Source organism: Hakea prostrata, chromosome 9 (assembly GCF_041222555.1).
Source record: "Hakea prostrata isolate BN-2017 chromosome 9, UWA_Hpros_2, whole genome shotgun sequence".
NCBI lineage: Eukaryota > Viridiplantae > Streptophyta > Magnoliopsida > Proteales > Proteaceae > Hakea > Hakea prostrata.
This window is the reverse complement of record NC_142608.1, coordinates 4,691,095-4,709,857: the sequence shown is the minus strand read 5'-3', so window position 1 is coordinate 4,709,857 and position 18,763 is coordinate 4,691,095. Positions and strand designations below refer to the sequence as shown.

Sequence of the window (18,763 nt, the reverse complement as noted above, 5' to 3'; positions counted from 1 at the left end):
AAGGGACAAAAAAACCCAAACGAAACCCAAACCAAAATCAAGAGGTTAGATGGCACATTTTGGGAAGAGTTGCAGAAATTTTACAGTAGAAGAGAGGGACTTTGAAGGCGAGGAGAAAGACTAGAATTTCACGATAATGGGTGATTCCCATATTTATATGTGGGTTTGATTTGGGTGAGTCTGTTTGGAAACCAATGGATTCCGATTTTTAGGCTAAAACGTGGATTCCAGGTGATTCCATGAATCACCTGGATTCCGACTCAATTTTTAACCAAAACACATTTTTTTTTGTTGGACTCATGATTCACTGGAATCTGATTCCAAGGAATTGATGGACCAAATGCCCCTTAAGACAATCTTGTAGTTAAAGGTAAGGCTGCAACATGGTTGGGCTTTTGCAATCTCAAACCCGACTCGATACATTTTAATCTAAGTCCATTCTTGTCTTGACCCTAAGCCTATAGGGCCAGGCCAAGTCCATTTTTGCCCTGATTAGCCTTGTCTCTGGCCCTGATTGGTCCTGTCCCTGGCTTTGATTGACTCTATCCCTGGTCCTAGCTCTGATTGGCCTTATACTTGGCCCTGTCCCTGGCCTTGATTGACCCTACACTTGGTCCTTGGTCCTAATTAGCCATATCTTTATCCATGTTCCTAATTCATTGAGATCAAATATTATAAAATATTATAAATAAAATTAGGGCTAGGATTAGAACCAAACTCATGGCCAGGGTTAGGATCATAGATAAAATTAAGGTCAAAGTTGGCAAAAATTAAGGTCGGGTCAGAACAGCCCGGTGAACCAAATGGTAATCTCAAGCCCGCCTTTCGTCCTAGTCAAGACCATACCATTTTGGCCCTTTCTTGCCCTTGGGAGTTAGGACCAAATCTTGAGCCAAGCACTATTCGAGCTGAGGATCGGAGTATCTTCTTCAATTCCTCTGAAAATCGAAGTTTTTGATTTTTTTTTTTCGGGTAAAAGAAAAACGAAGCAGTTGAAGCGTTTGTCTGTTTTCGTATCTTGCTTTCTCCGTGCTTCTTTGTTTCTCTGCTTCTGTCTGGTGTCTTGGTTTTTCAGTTCTTCTTTGGTTCTCTGCTTTCTAAGAATGGAAGCTCTGATAGATTTTACTGGTCGGAATCTTTAATTTTCGAGTCTTTGTTTCTTCCAAGTTGCAGCTCAAGGATATGATTCAGTTATTTTTTACGCTCATAATTAAGATATTTTTAACACTTATAACCGCCGAGACGGTTCTGATTATGATGGTATTATTCAAAACATCTCTAAGAAAGCGGGCGATATTAGGTTTGGATAGGTTGAAAAGAGGGCGAGGGCTGCTAGTACTGAAAACTATCCATGGAGCGATTTTTCTAGTGCTTTTGTACAGTGTCTATAGCATGATAAAGATCCAGAAGCGCACTGTGGATGAAGTTGCTATTAATCCTACACATCAAGTTCTTATGGCTAAGCATCTACTGGAAGCGTCTCTGATCGGTAAAATTCTCTCACTTCTGTATCGATTTGTGTTAGTTTTGCTGTTGAGGTCGCCCCTTCTTGTTTTCCATTCAGATTTGGGTTTCTTTTTCTTCTTCTTTATTTCATACTGTTGATTGGTTGTGAACTTGTGATAATGAGTGTATTTAATCAAAATAATTAACCTTTCATTTGAAAATGTGACTATGAACAATGTAGGTCTTGACCTTTCCTTATTTAAGACAAACAAAGCCATTTTGAATTTTAGAAATTAAAAATATTTATCAATGAATCCAAGACTATATTTCCTTTCTGTATGGAATAGGAAACAGGCCACCCCAAAAAGGCATTTCTGTGCAATTTATTGGAAGCGGTTATGATTTAGGGAAATTATGAAATATATGACATGTAAATTCCCTGTAAAAGAAAAGAGAGGAAGACTTGATGAGAGATTTGGTAAGTTATTGTTATTCTGAGATATTGAATTGGTTCCCCTACTTGCTGAGTTCTAACCTAGTATAAAAATTAGTAGAGAAATATCATTTTTAAATCTGGATAAAGGCAAAAGAAGTTTCTTGATGTTCTAGCCCAGAGTTTCAACAAATAAGCTCCAGAAAAAGGACAGGAATATGGTTCTGTTTAGGAGGTTTATGGTTCCTTTTTTTCTTTTCAAGGATTAACAACCTTCCATGGATCAGTAGTTTCTGCAAACATGAATGAGCTTGAGAAGGACTTCAAATTGGATAACTGGTATGAAAAGATCAACAACAACAACAACAACAATAAGCCTTGTCCCAACTAAATGGGGTCGGCTACATGGATTCTTGCCCTCCAACGTTTGATAAGAGGCCATGCTAGATACAAGGCGTAAGTTATACATATCCTTTCTCACCACTTCTCCTAAGGTTATCTTAGGGCCCCTAAATCTTCTAGTTCCTTCAATCTGGATTATATCACTGCTCCAACCCGTGCGTCCACCTAAGCTGAGTAAAATGAAAAGAGGATAAGAGAAGCTCCCCCCCAACTCTAATATGATCGTTTCTTATCTTATCCATCCTAGTTTTGCCACTCATCCATAAACAGTGAAATTTAGCAAAGTATTTGTTTTATAAAGGGGGGACAAGTTTACTTGATTGTTAAGTCTTAAATATGAGCTTTCTCTTTTGATGCTCCAACCCACCTAAGGTGAGTAAAATGAAAAGAGGATAAGAGAAGCTAAATCAAAATGAAAAGAAGCTGAGTAAAATGAAAAGAGAATGAAGTAAAAGTTAAGTATGATTTTCAAAGGAAAAGATGTTTAAACTGGTGTATAAAGTAAGATTTGAAAAGTAGCCGAGCACTGACAAGTGAAACGTGCATCGTCATTTTGAGTGTGATCCTCCTGTGCCATGGGTCCCAATATTCTAGTGAGATGTGGAGTAATGCAAGATTCAATGTTTAGTAGTTTCTTCATTTTTCTGTGGCTTCCAGGTAACAAACTCACTGACGGATTTTTCTTTTCTAGCTAGATATACTTTTCTTAGGTTTTCATTGATTGTTTCATCTATCTTGCTTTAATGTGACCTTAATCCTGGTCATGTATTATGTATTAGTGTCAATAACAATTACATTGTGGATTGTTCACATCTTTTTCTTTTGAGCAAATTACACGGCATCTGCTATATTGGGGCAAAACTTTTGACCACCCACTATTGCCTCATAAATTACATGGCTCCCACAGTCAAAATTACAAGTTACCCCCAATTAAGTTTGCTGTTAAAATAGATTATGAAATTATCTAAATGCCCTTTGATGCCATACCCAACCCCTAGGTGAGTGAAGGATTCTCCCTTCACCCATCTTCTTCCTATGCCGGATATTGCTATCCACCACCGGAAACCGCCCACCACTGCCGATGACTAGACCCCACCGGTGACCACAACCCCCCCCCCCCATTTTTGGCATCTCTCTCTTCCTATCTCTCCATTAATGGCTTTTAAATACCAGTAACCCAGCTGGCTTCTTGTTAAAAACACAAAATATATACTAGTGACATTTTCGTTGCAGCTACTGCTTGAAGAGATCAAGAGTAAACAAAACTAACCAAGGTCAAACCTCACCTCCTTGAACACTAGGAAGCAGCCATTCGATTTTTCTCTCTCTTCACTAAGTAGTTGAGAGATTTAGAACAAATACTTCATGTTTGTTACCGTTTTCCTCAATTTCTCTCAGCTTCTTCAACAATGCGAATGACCTGATCTCTTCTCTCTCTCTCTCTCTCTCATCTCTCTCTCTCTCTACAAAACATAATAGAGCAAATCATAATGGAGTCATCGGTGTCGTCTTCTGTTTCTTCTCCTGAGGTCACATCGAAGCGATCTGGACCTCCGAAGTCTCTGTGTCTAGAGCAACGACCAACAGAATTGGTGAAGGCATCCAAGGTTACTAGTGAAATCTCAGAACCACCTACTTCATCTGCAACACAAGAAGACGTGCAACAAGAGATAGATCAGGTGCAATCCCCTGATATCAGACGGCTTCAAAAACATCGTTCCAAGAGTGACTCCATCGTCGGTAGTGGTGTCATCTTTCAGATGGCAGGGATACTGTTGTTAAGAGTGTTAGAGAAAGATGGAGGAGGAGCGCTGTTCTTCCACCACCGGCGAGCCCAAACCCAAATCCCTCTCTTCTCGGAGTTTGAAATTAGTAGATTCTGTGCAAATCGGTCCCTGTTCCTCTTGAACTCCTCTATTGCGTAGTGAGCAATGCTCTAAGAGTGAAGAATTGCAGATCACTACCGATCACAAAGTCAACCAAACAATTAACAGGTTAGCAATAAACATCAATAATCTCTCCTCCAGTTTTTCCAGTGAGAGTGTCAAGTTTCTAGTTAGATTGCAGGAAAAAGACAAAAATCAAAGAAGCCACTTCCAATTTACAGGTTTTCCCCTTTTGTTTGCTTCGAGCGGGATTTGGTTATTGTGCAGCCATTGTCAAAGTCGGAGAAGGGGAGTCAAGCTAGTGAGTCAAGGTGAAGGCACAGGGGCATTAAAGTAATTTTACTGCCCAAGGAGAATTTTTGCAATCTATATTTCAAATTTTAAATGAGTTGAATGCAAGTAAGGGTATTTTGGTCATTTTACACCTTCACTTAACTGAATATGTAACTGCGGTTAATTTGTAATTTTGACTGTGGGTGCCATGTAATTTATGAGGCAATAGTGGGTGGTCAACAGTTTTGCCCCAAATATTGCAGATGCTGTGTAATTTGCTCTTTTCTTTTTTATTTTTCGATCATTAATTCTTCTTTGTTGATTTGTTGCTCCTACTTTTGATTTCTTTGGCTTTCACCCAATGAGATTTGTTGATTCATACAATTGGTTGAATCAAGGTATCTTGGTCTCACTTACAAATAGGTTACTCCTATTTTCTCTAAACCTTCAGTCCATGCCTACACATCATTCTGGTAACCACATATTCTTGTAAGATTTGTCCTTGTTCTGGAGTTATACTGATCGTATTCTTTATTGCTAACTCTTTCCATGTGGCATATATAACAAAAACTTTAGATCCTAATGAGAAATTTAACCAGACAAGTAAGACCTCTTACATTTGTCTTCTATTTCCCAGCTCAGATTTTTTTATGGACTCTCCAAGACCAGAGTAACCCACATTTACTGCCCCCTTCTTAAGATTGTTCCCATTTGTCAACCTAATTTCAAGCACAAGAAGAGCAGTTTAAGGATTATGTTTCTTCTCTATCCTTCATACTGAGACTATACTATGTGGTAACTAATTACTGATGCATACCAGTAAATCCTTGATATTCATCTGAATGATTAATAATTGATTTGTCTTATAAGCATTAGAAGTCGCCGTGGCCACAAATCAATGCAGTAGGAGTTAGGAATATACACTCGTGGTGATGATGTCTGTTGTGTTGCCCTAAGAACTCTTAAGTTAAAATTTCTAAGAGTGGAGGTGGAGTTCTTCATTTCATGCATTTGGTACCTGATAGAGAGTAAATATATAAATTAGCAAGAGTTGTATTTCATATAAATAACTAATTAATTGATCACTCTATAGGTGAAGGAGTGTATGCATTCATCATTTGAATTCATCAGGGTTGGTAAAATTGACTGCTTTGAATCATGTTGTATAATACCTTCTATCTCACCTCACCAATCCAACTGTCCAGTCTGGTGAGAATATCGTTTCAGCCCCAACTTGCAGGTTAGGCCAGTTGGGGGCCAGCATAATGCCCATTATACACTGCACTGTCTTGGCTAGCTTTTCTAATCACGATAGATCTGTTCAGTAATTTTTTAGTTTACTGAAATAACTTTCAAATATTGTATTGCTACTAACATTTAAGCATTTCCTGAAACCTGTAGAGCGACATTCAAGGTAAACTGCCCCTGCCCCCCAAAAGAAAAAAACATTATACTGAACAAGCTTTTATTCGATTTGAATCTTTTGTGCTGAACGTTTTGTTTTCCTTATTACAGTAGGGCCTCTGTGCATCCTTTTTTGAGGATATGGATTATGAAGCAATAATTTTTCTGGTTGGGTGACAATAATCTTATTTCTTCCCACTTTCTCCTTTTGTTTTGTAATCATTATTCATTCTCCCTCTACCGAATTAAATGAAATCTAAGGTCTTCGGAATCAGAGATTCTTTCACATTTTATCTTTCTGCTCTTTTTGGTATAGCTCTTTCAATTTTGGCAGTCCATTGCAGTGTTTGAGGCTAACATAGAAACATTAGCAGTCCCTTCATGAAGTACAGCTATATTATTGCTTGGTTTGTGGCTGTGAACTTTGAATCTGGGAGCTGGTCATTGGATGCTGAACAGTTGCAGCATTCCTTGTTCCACTGATTTAAGCTCAATTTATGTATATTCTAGAACCCAATTTGCTTAAAAATTGCTGCTTGAAACATGTACATCTGATTCTGGTATTTTAATCATGTGCAGGATTCTCCATGTTCCTTGCGTTGATGTTAGATGGATTGCATAATTTTAGCAGGGAACTACAGTTGCTGGGGAAGGACATGGAGGGTATGAAGAAACAAAAACGCGAGGCAGAGCTGGAGGCTAAAGAGAAAAAGAAAGTATTGGAGGATGAGGTTACTTTCTTGAAGAAGGTAATTTATCGACTTCAAACTGCAGTTGACGTGAAGACGGAAGATGTGATGGCCTTGAAGGAGAAGGTTAATCAACTTGAAATTGAATGTGAGGTAAAGACAAAAAATGTGTTGGCCGGAGAAACAAGTATAATGGCTCTCAAGAAGCAATCAGAAGGGCTCCTCCTTGAATATGATCGCTTGTTGGAGGACAATCAGAACCTTCGGAACCAGTTGCGATCAATTGACCGTAGGTTGTCGCATTCTGATTACAAGAAGAATACATAATATGACCATGGACGTTGTGATTAACCATTTGCTCCTTTCCCAATTCCTTACTTGTTTGATGTGTGTTGAAGGCCTATTGTGTTTGGTGTATAGGCATGAAATGCAGGAGGGTAAACACTATATAGGCATGAAATCCAGGAAGGAGTGAAACAATGTAAATAATTGAGGCTTGATTTCTTTTACATTCTCAATCTGGTTTGTCAGTCAGTTCTAGGCTTTGAGCAAGGGCAAAACATTTGATAAGTCAATTTTGTATCAGTTGATTTGATTGCATAATTAGAGACTGATAACAGAGATCAGCATCTGTGAAGCGGGCAGAAGTATTCTCAGAAAAGAAACTGAACCTGCTACACTTTTGTGTTCTGTATGGGAATATGATTAAGGTTCCTCTTAATGACTATCATGGTTGAGGCATAAACATCATGGACAACTGTTCCAGGTATCATTTTGAAGGGTATTCTTTAATTCCTCATGGTTAACAGGGTTTCAAGAATTGGCTTGGGATTTGATTCGGCCGAGGCTGAAATTGATTTTGGCTTATCTGGTTCATCTGGCTCATCGGTTGTAATCATTTCTGAAAAGAATAAACGACTTGTTAAATCTCACTCAACGTTCGTGATGGATTCAAATACACTCTCTACACAGTCAGACCATATACAACCCAAGCAAATTTCTTTCTAGTGAAATGCACCCAAACAAATCAAGTCATCCTAAGACAATTTAACTTGATTCAAGCAACTCATCTTAAATCTATAAACAGTCATGTCAAGTGATTTTTGAATTTTTATTTACTTCCACGTAGATATCTCCCGTGTGGTATCGTGATACAACAAACAAAAATTTACCATCTTTATGAAAAAAAAAACAAATGGATGTATGGTTTGTCAATGATCCAATCTCATAGTTTTTTTCTCATGCCATTACTAAGGCTGCGTTTGTTTGCCAAGGTGGGGTGGGAAGGTGGCATGGGGTCCCACATGCGAGTTGGGTGAGGAGTAGAAAAGTAAGATAAGGGTTTTTCTGGAAAAGTGATCGGGTGGGTCTCACTTTTTTACTTTTCCCAACTTTCTCACAAAATTCCACCAAATATGTGGGGTTTTAAAATAGCATGGGGTGGGAAAGTTGAACCGCCACATCGCAAGCTAAGGTTCCGATTCAAGGACCTTGATTCCCCACCACCCCAAGCAACCAAACATCACCATTTTAGTATAAAGGAATAATAAAAATTTACACATTTTTCAAGAATTATTTTTTTCCCACCCGCGTGTATTCCCAAAAACAAATGCCCTAAGGGTCCTTTTAGTTACTAAAATTAGGTTTAGCTGAAATTAAAATCGTCACATGAGTATTAATGCCAGCAAATGAAATGAACAATAATACCTTTCTCTTAAATTTAAAAAGGCAATTAAAATTTTAAACCCAAACCACCACCACCTATTCTCAAACGGCTTAACCATCAAAAACCACCCACGACCACTACCTTGCCAAAAATCAAAGGAAACGTTCAGTGAAAAACAAGGGTATCACACAGTTATGTTTGGCCACTCTGGCCCAACATTTAACACGGCCAAGCGACAGTGATAAGTAACGGTTCACAAATCCACCGAATGGGTGTAAACCTAAGATCTCCCCTTTTAACTTCTATACGAGTGTCTATTTTTTTTTTTTGGTTGGAATGAGGTTCATCCGGCTAGCTTGCGCACACCACGACTACATCCTCAAGGCATTTTTTATATAATTAATATAGGCGGAGCTTCGCCTCGGCACCAAAGGGATTCGAACTCTGACTTCCTATGTGGAAGTGTTGGGCTTTGCCAACTGAGCCATCCTCTGTGCGTTATATTGGTATCCCGTCTGTCTTTGATCAAAGCTAATATGTGCCGTTTGATTGGTATCCTGAACCTCGTAGTTTTAAAAACGAAAGATGGTGAACGCGGGAATCGATCCTAATCATCAGGTTTCCGCGTTTTGATCTGTAGCTGTAGCGTGTAAGCCAACGGAGAGGTTAACAATTCTGATGAACTGTTAATATTTAAGCCTCAAGAATGAACGTGGAACGGTCACCGCAGTATTTTCAACGAAGCAGTTTTTTTTTTTTTTTCTTTTTCCCTTCCTTTTCCTTCCTTTTCCTTCTCTCTCTTCGGGTAAAATAAAAACGAAGCAATTGAAGCTGAAGCATTTGAACCTTCTTGACCTTTCTCTTTTTCCTATCTTTCAGTTTTTCCTGTTTCTCTCCCATTTTTATGCTCTGCAAGAATCGAAACTCTTCGATAGATTTCTCTTGTTGCAATAATTTCAGCGTGATGATTCAATTACTTTTTACGGTCGTAACCACTGAGATGGTTTTGATTATGATCCTGTTATTTAAAACCCCTCTGAGAAAGATGACAATATCATGTCTGGATCGGGTGAAGAGAGGACGAGGACCAGTGGTGGTGAAAACCATCGGAGGTACCGTTTTCGTAGTACTTTTGTCCAGTGTGTATAGCATGTTGAACATCCAGAAGCGCACCATGGATGATGGTGCTGCTAATGCGACGGATCAAGTTCTTATGGCCAAGTATCTACTCGAGCTGTCTCTGATGGGTAATTCTCTCACTTCTATATTGATTTGCTTTGAGTTCGCCCTTCTGGTTTTCTTCTTTCAGATTTGGATCTCTTTTTCTTCTGCTTCTTATTTTCACACTGTTGATCAATTGGCTGTGATGATGAGCGTCTTTATTTTGGTTTCTGGACGAAGCAATCTAAATGTTTTGCCCTCTATTTGAAAATGTGACTGTTGCTGCACAATTTTGAAGAATGTAGATCTTGACTTTTCCTCTTAAGACATACTGAATCATTTTGATTTTTACAAATTAAAAAATATCTATCGATGAATCCAACGTTATTTCTTCCTATGTGGAATAAGAAACAGGCCCCAAAAATGGCATTTCTCTGTAATTTAATGGAAATGGTTATGATTTAAGGAAAAGTATGAAATATATGACAAGTAATTACCTTCAATAGAAAGAAAGAGGAAGGCTTGATGAAAGATAGGGTAACTTAATGTTATTGAGAATGAGATATTGAATTGTTACGCCTACTTGTTTGATTTCTATCCTAGTATGAAAAATAGCACCGGTAGTTCTGTTTAGGAGGGGTCCAGAATGTTTCTGCAAACATGAATGAGCTTGAGAAGGACTTCAAATTGGATAACTGGTACCTACATGAATGAAACGATAAACAGTGAAGCATAGCTGAATATTTATTCGGTAAGGGGGGGGGGGGGGAATGAGTTTAGTTTATTTGATTTTTGAGTCTTAGAACTATGAGGTGGAAAAGTTTAGTTTATTTGATTGTTAACTCTTAGAACTATGAACTTTCTTTTCTGATGCTCCAACCTGCGTAATATAAAAAGAAGCTTGAGTAAAATGAAAAGAGAATAAAGTAAAATTTAGGTATGATTTTTCCAAGGAAAAGATAAATAAACTAGTGTATGAAGTAAGACTTGAAAAGTAGCTAGGACTGACAAGTGAAAATTGTATCATCATTCTAAGTATGATCCTCCTGTGCCCTGGGTCCCAATGCTCTAGTGAGATGTGTAGTAATGCAAGATTCAATGTTTAGTAGTTTCTTCATTTTTCTGTAGCTTGCAGGTAACAAATTCACTGATGGATTTTTCTCATCTAGCCAGATGTACTTTTCTTAGGTCTTCATTGATAGTTTCATCTGGCTTGCTTTAAATTTGACCTTGATCCTGGTTCTGTGTTCTGTATTAGTGTCAATGACAATTAGATTGTGGATTAATCATTTCTTTTTCCTTTTTTTTTTTTTTTTTGGGGGGTTGGGGGGTGGGGGTATATTCTTCTTGGTGATTTGTTGCTCCTAGTTTTGGTCTCTTTGGTTTTCACCCAATGAGATTTTGTCTTAACTGTCTAGTGCTTATTTCTGTTGATTCATCCAATTGGCTGAATCAAGGTATCCTGGTCTCACTCACACCTGGGTTACTCCTATTTGCTCTAAACTTTCAGCACATGACACATCAGTGTGGCAACCAAATATTCTTGTATGGTTCGTCGAGTCTTCCTGTGTGGCATATATAACACAAACTTTAGATCCTAACGAGAAATTTAACCACACAGGTAAGATCTCTTACATTTGTCTTCTATTCTCTGACCACATTTAGATGGACTTTCCAAGACCATAGTTTGTATATTTGGATGGGATTAGATAGTTTCCTCCCCACCCCCATTACTGCCCCTTTCTTAAGATTGTTTCCATTTGTCAACCTAATCACAATCACAAGAAGAGCAGTTTAAGGATTGTGTTTTCTTCTCTATTCTCTCTATTGAGACTAACTAATTATCATTGCATTCCAATCTATCCTTGACATTCATCTGAATGATCAATAATTGATTTGTCTTATAAGCATTAGTCGTTGCAGTCACAAATCAATGTGGTAGGAGTCAGGAATATACACTCCTGGTGATGATGTCTGTTTTGTTGCACTAAGAACTCTTAAGTTAACATTTCTAAGAGTGGAGGTGGAGTTCTTCATTTCATGCATTCAGTATCTGGTAGAGAGTAACTATATAAATTAGCAGGAGTTGTATTGCATATAAATAACTAATTAATTGATCACTCTATAAGTGTAGGAGCTTATGCAATCATCAATTTGTAATCAGTGTTGGTAAAATTGACTGCTTGGGCATGTTATATAATACCTTCTGTCTCACCTCACTAGTCCAACTGTCATTTCCATTCACCAGAATTATGGCAAAGCCAGGAATCACATTTCAACCCCAACTTGCAGGCTGGGCCAGTTGTGGGCCAGCCTAATGGCCACTATACATACACTGTCTGGGTAGCTTCTCTAGTTACGGTAGATCTGTTCAGTAGATTTTTTAGTTTATTGAAGTAACTTCAAATATTGTATTCCTACCAGCATTTAAACTTTTCCAGCAACCTGAAACATGTACAGCAATATTTAGAGTAAACTTCTCCTCCCTTTACACATTATGCTGAACAAGCTTTTATTGTATTTGAATCTTTTGTGCTGAACATTTTGTTGTCGTTATTACAATAGGGTGATGTGAACCCAATTCTAGGGTTAGGGTTTCTAAGATGAATTCCTTAAAATTTGGGGTTCCCCTAGAATCTTCCAGGTAAATAATTGTCAAATCTAGGTGGAAGGATAATATTGCTAAATAGAGATGGGAATCTAAATAGGATGGGATAATTTGGAAAAGGGGAAAATTAGGGATTGGTCAGTATGGGCTAGATCTTGAGAAATCTTCCTTGGATCTTTTCCTTCCTCTTCTCTTTTCTCCTTTCGTTTCTATTTTTTTTTATTTTGTTCTCTTTTTTTCCTTTCTTTTCTTTTCTGTTTTTCTGTTGGCGCATGGAAGAAACAGCAGAGAGAGAGGGCTGAGAGGTGTAAGGAGGGAGGGGAGGGATACTGTAGGGTTGGGAGGAGTAGGGGAATGGGCTAGAGGGGTTGCAGGGGATGGGGGAGGGGGCTAGTTGATGCAACCCAGGGTTTAGGGTTGGATATCTAGGATCCTCTTTAATAAGAACCAGCACTGATTAGGGGTTCTAGGTGTTTCGGCTAGGGTTTCAGGGCAAATTAGGGTTTCAGCTAGGGTGAAAAAGGGGCTTGCTCGCTGGTTCTGCATGTCGGAACTGTCTCCTTGTGTTATTCCTCAACTAGAATAGGATTTAACCCGGGAAAGTTAAGAAAATTCAGATTTCTGGAAATTCTGAAAATTCTGCAAATTCAAGGAAGAAAAAGAATTGCAGGTCTCTCAAAACTTAGGGGAATAGGGCTGCTTTGAGGAAGCTAAGAGTAGGGATGAAGTCCCAAGGCTTGGGCGATCCTAAAGAGGGTATAATGGGGTGTTTGGGGGCTGGAATGAGGGAGTCCTAATTGGGGTGGGATCTGAAAACGTGGGGAAGGAGAAATGAGATGGGAAAGTCCTGTGGGTGCTAGGGAAGGGGCTGGGGTTTGAAAGGAAACAGAGGGTAGGGGTCAGGGGTTATTTGTGATAGGGTTGCAAGGTGTTTGAGGCTGTACTTGGAAAGCTTGAATAAAGCTGCTGCTATTGTTTGAAGGAGAACAAGAAGAATTAGAATCGCAGAAACAATGGCTCTACTCCAGCCACAAGTCACCCTCTTATGGATCCCACAACTATACCAGGTCTTTCTTCAATTCATAATTTCATTCAATCAATCTGAAAAAATGAAACTTGGTTCCCAAGTATACAGGATTTACCTATTTTGGACCCAACTCCGTACTAAATAGGAATCCAATTACTTGCCAAAATTGGACTCAGTAAAATTAAACTTTGTCACACCAACAAACAAATACCAAAATTACTCAACTACTAAGACTCCAAATTAGGAAATAAAAATAGAATTAAATTCAGAAAGAAAAGTGGAGAATTTGGCCCCCTTTGGGGAGGTGGGTGAGGGGTAGGGAGCAGCTCTAGTTGTGGGGGAATGGGAGGGGAAGGGTAGCGATGGTATGGAGCGGTTTCCTAGGTCTTGCGATGGGAGGGGAAGTAAGGGGGAAGGGCTGGGATGTCAAAGGGGCTGGGGAAGGTTGCTGTCAAAAGGGGGAAACTAGGGTTGCGCAGGGATGTGAAGGGGCTGTAGTTACTTGGAAACCTTGAGAGTTTGCTGTAATTTCTGAATTATGGTGCTAGACTGAGTAGGTAGCTCTTTCAAGTTTGGCAGTCCATTGCAATGTTTGAGGCTAACATAGAACACTTGGCAGTCCACTCATGAAGTACAGCCATATTATTGCTTGGCTTGTGGCTGTCAACTTCGTACGTGGGAGCCAGTCGTTGGATGTTCCAACAGCTGCAGCATTTCTTTGTTCCTCTGATTTAAGCTCAATTTATTTATATTCTAAAACCCAATTTGCTTAAAAACTGTTGCTTGAACCATGTGCATCTATCGTGATCAGGTTAATCATGTGCAGGATTCTCTTTGTTCCTTGGGTTGATGTTAGACAGACTGCATAATTACATTAGGGAACTACGGTTGCTGAGGAAGGACATGGAGGCTGTGAAGAAACAAAATCGAGGTGCTGAAGATATGAAGAATGAGATTTTGGAGGAAAACAAAACATTGGTGAATGACATCACCTCCTTGAAGGCGAAGGTTAATCGACTTGAAACTGAATGTGAGGCAAAGACAAAAGAAGTGATTGCCGGAGAAGCAAATGTAATGGCTCTGAAGAAGCAATCAGAAGGGCTCCTTCTTGAGTATGATCGCTTGTTGGAGGACAATCAGAACCGTTGGAACCAATCGCAATCAATTGACCATAGCTTATCGCGTTCTGATTACAAGAAGAATAGATAATATGACCACGGAAGTGGTTAGCAGTTCACTTCTTTTGTGATTTCTTCTTGTTTGATATGTGTTCAAGGTCTATCCTATTTGGCGAATAGGCATGAAATCTAGGAGAGTAAATATTTAGGCATGAAATCCAGGAAGGGGTGAAACATTTGATTAGTCAATTTGTATTAGTGGATTTGATTAGACCGATAACAGAGATCAGCTTATGTGAAGCAGACGGTAATATACTCAGAAAATCTGTTTTCCTGTTTAAGCTTTCTTTGGAATTCATAGAGGAATGTTTTTTTGTTCTTTTTTGGAAGCTTTACTGGAAAGTGTAAACGAGTCTTCAATCTAGCACCGGATTCTTGAAGCGTTCTCTTGGTTAAAACTTGACCATTCCTTTATGATCTAAATTGATTTAAATTTGTGGCAAAGAAATGGCATACCTCTTAGGTAATCGATTGATTGATCTCTTCGTCCCTGCATTGGGAATTCAGATGAAAACAGAGCCTTTCTAACAGAAACAGCAAGTCCTGGAACCCAAAACATGCTGATGATCACCGTATTGAGTTCTCTGTGACGTCTGAAGAGTGACGAGCTTGACCTATGGACATGTAGAAACAGAATTTTTTTTCTGGGTAAGATGCTACGAGTGAAGCCTGAGGAGTGCAAAAGCTGTAGAAAGAAGATCGCTGGTGCAAGTAGAATACCTTTGCATAAATGGATATGAATCGAACCTACTACTTTCGTAATTTGTATGGTAATATATGATCACAGATTCCTTTTGATGACTATTATTGTTGAGGTATGAACATCACGGACAACTATTCAGGGTATCATTCTAAAGGATATTCTTCAATTCTTTATGATTAACAGGATTCAAGAATTGGGTTGGGATTGGAACCGACCAAGGCTGAATTGATTTTGGCTTATCTGGTTCATCTGTTTCATCCAGTTCTCAAATCAATGATCACACTTTGATATAATTCCCATGATGCAATGAAGTCACTAAATTATAATCAAAAGAAAAATAAAGTCACTAAATGACAACCTTTAATGAAAATTTCCGATTGATGAGCAAGAAGGAAAATGAAGTAATTGAATTTTGTGACTCGCCCCCTAATACCTGAAGAGCACCCTTCCCCCACCTGCCTCCAACGGAAGCAAGCTAGCCCTAATATTTGTTCTATGTAACTCACATGCACTCACTTTGCAGGATATCATGAATTGAGGAAGAACAAATTCAACATAGACTCTTACTTCTATAGGAAATTAAGTACAACTTTAAGAAATATGGTTAATTGATTCAGTAACTTACACTAGCAAAGTTTTCTAGAAAGAACTGCTACAGGATATTGGATACATTTCATTGACACGAGAAACTGAACTCCTTTACACAGTGGTGTCTCTCTGGCTTATTTGTTCTTCAGCAGTAGTAGGAATTCTTAGAATGGGATCACTGTCAGGTAATAACATATTGGAGTTGATTGCAGTGGAGATAATCAAGGCAAGAGAAACCATAACTGAGAGTCCTGATAGCACATACATCAACCCACTTGCCATCCATCCATTCACTGCTTGCTCATACTCCGCCGCTGCCATTGCCAACATCGTGATTGGGAAGGGGTAAGCCCACCATGCAACGTTGAACCTCTTCATGGCTTTCTTGAATAGGGTTGGCCTTGAAACCTTTGCAATCCCATTTCATCTATTAGTATGAACATGTCAAATAATATATAATGAAATTAACCACCAATTCATCATTATTCTTAATTAATCCAACAATTTCTACTTAGTCTTACAGCAAATAATTCTTCATCAGGCAAACCCCTCTCACAAAAAAACTTTAGTATGTTACCTTCAATGAATATCCTCGAGGCAATATAGAATGCAACTTCCAAATATCCTCGAGGCAACATAGAATGCACCTTCCAAACACTTATCCTGAAAGGGATAGAGATATGTGGGTGGTGTCATCATTCACAAAACATTTAATTGCAAACTCCACCATTGTTGATGATCGGATTCGATCGAGTATGCCCAATAAAAGGGGAATCACTCAAACAAAAACAGAAAAAGAAGCTGAACTCTATTGTGGGGATTTTAATCAGATGGTGTCTTGATTTTCTAGAAATAACAATCCAACGATCAGATGCTTATAGTAACGTGAAAAGATTTATATGATAATGTCATTCGTGACCTATTAGGGTCAAGTGGGTGAGCCTTGGCCCAACAGTAGAATAGTTTATGATGTTTTAATTATACACGTTAGGTTTCTATCAAAAAGGGCAAATGTGCATTAGATTGTACATTTGAACATGGAAACACTATTCTTCTCGCCAAGTAAGAATAAGACAACATGTAATATTTGCCTCTTGAAAACCCTAAAAGGGTGAGAATTTAATTCAAAACGACAGTCGATCTCATTGATGGCATTACCTGATCGACCAACATCAACAGCTGAATAGTCTATAAACCAATCTCCAAAGCTCTCAATTCAAAATAGTTGATATGAACTACATGTACTTTCAGCACTACACCCTCGAACGAGCCAACAACCTTCATATATTGTCCCAATCAACACTACCTAATGCTTACCAACCCTCTTTTTTTATGGGTTTCACTTTTGTTTAGGAAACTACCTTCTCTCTCTCTACCCGATTAAAAAAATCTCATCCACGCGTAGAGAATCTCCTCTGGCAGATACAATGTTTTTTCCTTTCATTGGTTGCATGAAGTCAACCATATATGGCTAAAAAAATATCAGAGGAGAACTCACCTGCCTAGTGCTTCCAAAATCCCTACTTTGTCAGTTTCCAGATTTCAATTTAAAACTTTTGGATTTCTTAGAGCTGCTTATAGTTCTTGAAGTCAATGCAATGAAATGAACGTTCCTAAGTTGAACTATCAAAATAAAATAATAATAGATAGAAAATTAAATATTAAAACCTTTGTCAAGTTGAAAATTCTTAATTTACCGATTATAATACCCACCAGAGAAGTGAAGAGGAAAAGGGAGAGGAAGAACAACATCTTGGAAGAGATGTCGAAGTTTCCAGAGATGGAATCCCATGCCAAACTCGCCATGCTCGGCGCCGCAAAGAACAAGAAGAAGACCGGTCGAAGCATCGTGGGAAGCTGATTAGACCCTGATAGCCTCTGATAGAGAGTAACGAAGAGCACCAGATAATGGGCCATGCCGAGAGAAAACATGCACACTGCACACTCGCTCCAACCCATCTGAGCAGCTGCTTGTGCTCCAGCAAGGTTGCCCATCACAGATAATAGACTCGTTGGGTTGGCCACACCTGATAAGAATCGTTTCCCTTTGGTGAACCACTGACCATAAACCTTGATGTCGAGAACGATCACGGGCAATGAAAAAACCCACCAAAGAACGAGATAATAAGTTGTTTTTGGGGCGAAGAAGGGAGCAGATTGAAGGAGGAGAAGCCATGAAATCCAAGGAGCAAAGAAATAGTTGATACCCACGTTGTGAAGGAACTCGGCTTTTACCATTTTGAAGTAGAAAAAGCATCGGAGAAGATAGAGAAGGCAGAGGAGTAGGAGTGCAAGGAGGACGAGAGACCAGAGGACCATGGAGACGGTGGTGGGAACCAAGTGGATTAAGCGTTGGAGATCGCTAGGGTGGGAGCTGGGTTGGCCTAGGGTTTTCCATAGCAAAGCTTGGCTGCATAAGGAAAGACTGATTCTGAAGTAACCGGCATGGATCCTTTTTAGGATGGATGATAGTGATAGAGATTTGGGTTTCTTCTTTCTAAAGACCATGGAGGTGAGGTCTCGACGAGCTTGTGTGATGATTGCAGATGGATCCAGCATCAGCTCGCTATGTGCTGGTGGTCTCATACAGTTGCTGCTGCTGCTCCCACTCTCTGCTTCCATTGTGTTTTTCTGTTGAGAATGATTTGATTCCTTAATCATCTAAGTAACTTTCTTCAAGTCTAATGAGCTCGCCGCCTCTGAACAACTAGCTAGCTTTGTCCTCCTTATATAGATAGAGAAGAGAAGGTGGGGAAAGCTGGGCGAGGGTTTTATATATTTTATATTAGACTACAAAATATAATAACATTATCACATCCTATATAGTAATATATGGACGGATAGTTTTTTTTCTTCTAATATTTAAATATCTGATACAGACTTTTTAAATAATTATAAATATAAATTATTTCATATGCATGAAACAAGGAAGAAAGTTTGAGTTTCAAAAGTTTCAAATGAAGCCATTGATATATGCCTCTCCGACTAAGTACTGTTTTTGTTTTGAAAGATTTGTCAAAGTGGGCTCAAAATTGTGCCAAAGTGACGGGTCCTTTAAAAATTGAAAAGAAAAGAACACAAGAATCAGACCAGATTGGGCATATATGTTTTCAGCTCTTTCTGTCCCAAAACCCTAAAAAGAAAAACACATGTAACATGAAACATTACCATACAATCTGTAATTGGTATGTACACTTCATGATAGATTTAGTTTATCTCAAAACAACACAGTAGTACAACAGCCCAATATATTCAAACACTCTTGATTACAGATTTCGATAAATAATCAAAGCTTCATA

At 38.8% G+C, this 18,763-nt stretch overlaps 3 protein-coding genes across 4 annotated transcripts; 2 read left to right on the top strand and 1 right to left on the bottom strand.

The window, feature by feature from the left end:
* Positions 1 to 886: 886 nt before the first annotated feature.
* On the top strand, positions 887 to 7,530 carry LOC149004179 (uncharacterized). The gene is made up of 2 exons (XM_089169674.1): positions 887 to 1,489; positions 6,424 to 7,530. The coding sequence occupies exons 1-2, from the start codon at positions 1,183 to 1,185 to the stop codon at positions 6,858 to 6,860; spliced, it is 744 nt and encodes a 247-aa protein (XP_089025800.1). The 5' UTR covers positions 887 to 1,182; the 3' UTR covers positions 6,861 to 7,530.
* A 1,469-nt stretch (positions 7,531 to 8,999) lies between these two features.
* Positions 9,000 to 14,506, top strand: LOC149004178 (uncharacterized). Its single transcript, XM_089135618.1, has 2 exons — positions 9,000 to 9,446; positions 13,822 to 14,506. Exons 1-2 carry the CDS (start codon positions 9,104 to 9,106, stop codon positions 14,202 to 14,204), a joined length of 726 nt encoding a protein of 241 aa, XP_088991744.1. The 5' UTR covers positions 9,000 to 9,103; the 3' UTR covers positions 14,205 to 14,506.
* An 894-nt stretch (positions 14,507 to 15,400) lies between these two features.
* On the bottom strand, positions 15,401 to 18,151 carry LOC149004177 (S-type anion channel SLAH1-like). 2 transcript variants are annotated; one of them, XM_089168406.1, is made up of 2 exons: positions 17,178 to 18,151; positions 15,401 to 15,872 (listed from the first exon to the last, which is right to left on the bottom strand). In XM_089168406.1, the coding sequence occupies exons 1-2, from the start codon at positions 18,123 to 18,125 to the stop codon at positions 15,576 to 15,578; spliced, it is 1,245 nt and encodes a 414-aa protein (XP_089024532.1). In that variant the 5' UTR covers positions 18,126 to 18,151; the 3' UTR covers positions 15,401 to 15,575. The 2 variants fall into 2 exon arrangements, 1 of the variants encoding a protein (XP_089024532.1); XR_016175548.1 differs by having other exon boundaries at positions 15,787 to 15,872; positions 16,042 to 18,151.
* Between the last annotated feature and the right edge of the window lie 612 nt (positions 18,152 to 18,763).

Bases quoted from the DNA above. Each gene is read 5' to 3' on its own strand.
- LOC149004179 (XM_089169674.1), top strand. From the start codon at position 1,183: ATGATTCAGTTATTTTTTACGCTCATAATTAAGATATTTTTAACACTT. The intron at 1,490-6,423 runs GTAAAATTCTCT...AATCATGTGCAG, and splicing joins ACTGGAAGCGTCTCTGATCG to GATTCTCCATGTTCCTTGCG.
- LOC149004178 (XM_089135618.1), top strand. From the start codon at position 9,104: ATGCTCTGCAAGAATCGAAACTCTTCGATAGATTTCTCTTGTTGCAAT. The intron at 9,447-13,821 runs GTAATTCTCTCA...AATCATGTGCAG, and splicing joins ACTCGAGCTGTCTCTGATGG to GATTCTCTTTGTTCCTTGGG.
- LOC149004177 (XM_089168406.1), bottom strand. From the start codon at position 18,125: ATGATTAAGGAATCAAATCATTCTCAACAGAAAAACACAATGGAAGCA. The intron at 15,873-17,177 runs GTGGGTATTATA...GGGATTGCAAAG, and splicing joins TTTTCCTCTTCACTTCTCTG to GTTTCAAGGCCAACCCTATT.